Genomic DNA, 1,687 nt, shown 5'->3' with positions numbered 1-1,687 from the left:
AAGACTAAGCTACAAAACTTCTCTGTGTTCTAAATTCATAATCATTGTATTAAAATAAAACATCATACCCATACGTGTCCCCAGTAAGTATCAATCCTTATTAACGTTTTTAAATGAGATGTCTGCCTTAGTATGCCAGTTGACAAGGTGTCAGTCATTTGACCTTATGTAATTCTCTAATTTTCAGCTATCATTTTCTACTATTGCTCTGTGTGTGTGTGTGTGTGTGTGTGCTCTCTAAAAACCTTTCCTTCTCTTTCAATCTCTTGTTTTTTAACTTTTTATGGAGAAGGCATTATGAAGTTATCTTCAGGAAATGCAGAAACACTTTTACAAAAACTTTCTACATTTGAACTAAAGGGGGCAGTGCTTCCTTTCATAAAGATAAATAACTTTATAGCTACGCACAGGGTTGTTCATAAGTAAAATGAAGGGTCTGTGGAAGGACATAAATAAAGCATAGGAGGTTGAAGTCAGATTTGCAGCTTTCTGTGCAAGAGACAAGACAACCTGCGTCTTCACAGGAGGAATGGGCGTGCTCCTGGGGGCATCACTGCTGATGCTGTGGCTTCAGCCAGACTGTGAGTTGCGCATGGGAGGTTTGAATATAGTAGGAAAAGCTACAAGGAACACTAAAAGGCTGGGAGATAATTGGAGAAGTTTTGTTTTGTTTTCCGAATCATGATGGTTTCCTGTGGGGACATTAAAAAATAAAACTGAAAATCTGTTATTCTCTTTCCAAACAGGGGTAAATAGTCAACAGAAGAATGATGACCAGCAAGTGAAGCAAAATCCACCATCCCTGAGTGTCCAGGAAGGAGGAATTTCTATTCTGAACTGTGACTATACTAACAGCATGTTTGATTATTTCCTATGGTACAAAAAATACCCTGCTGAAGGTCCTACATTCCTGATATCTATACGTTCCATTAAGGATAAAAATGAAGAGGGAAGATTCACAGTCTTCTTAAACAAAAGTGCCAAGCACCTCTCTCTGCACATTGGGGCCTCCCAGCCTGGAGACTCTGCAGTGTACCTCTGTGTAGCAAGCGCACAGTGCTCTGCAGGCACCTGCAGCCCATACTCAAACCTGCTTTGGGGACTCAGACTGGGAGGCACACAGACTCTCTTCCATTTACACACGGCAGTGTGAGAAATTATGCTTTGAAGTAAGTGAGGCAAGTTGAGCTTAAAAAAAGACTGATACATGACAAGCCTTACAAATAAGAAAGTTCCCTGAGTTTTAGAGTGTTTAAGAGTCTAACCACTCTCCTTTTCTACTTTCAGAAAGAGGTTGCTGATTTAGCTAAAGCATAAATCTCTGGTGATGCTTTGTTTGTGCTAGCTTCTGGAATGAGGGTGCCCAGTCTCCCTTGTATACTAGGGGCCAAGAATGTGTGTTTGGAACGGGAAAACCAAGGTCACACTGTAGGTTCTTTCAGTGATGAACATTTCCTGAGATGTCGTTTCTTTTAGTTTTTCTCAGTGTACAGGCATTTCTGAGCAAAGAATTGCATATGTGAGTACTAACCTATGTATATCTGCATATCTATAAATATTTCTATATGTAGCGTAACCATCAGTATCTATATTAAGTTAAACATTCATTCTTATCGATGTCTCCAATGCTAAATCATTACCACATGGATCACACTAGCCTCCTCCCCTTGCTTATCCATAAATTCCC

At 39.8% G+C, this 1,687-nt stretch overlaps 1 gene segment (V, D, J or C); it reads left to right on the top strand.

Annotated features, from left to right (window-relative positions):
- The first annotated feature begins 414 nt into the window (after nt 1-414).
- Nucleotides 415-1,153, top strand: LOC105533120. The segment is given in 2 exon segments: nt 415-581; nt 747-1,153. Coding segments are annotated over 2 exon segments (459 nt in total).
- The last annotated feature ends 534 nt before the right edge of the window (nt 1,154-1,687 follow it).

Source organism: Mandrillus leucophaeus, unplaced genomic scaffold (assembly GCF_000951045.1).
Source record: "Mandrillus leucophaeus isolate KB7577 unplaced genomic scaffold, Mleu.le_1.0 Scaffold1226, whole genome shotgun sequence".
Taxonomy (NCBI): Eukaryota; Metazoa; Chordata; class Mammalia; order Primates; family Cercopithecidae; genus Mandrillus; species Mandrillus leucophaeus.
The sequence above is the reverse complement of the archived record's forward strand: the minus strand, read 5'-3'. Positions and strand labels throughout refer to the sequence as shown.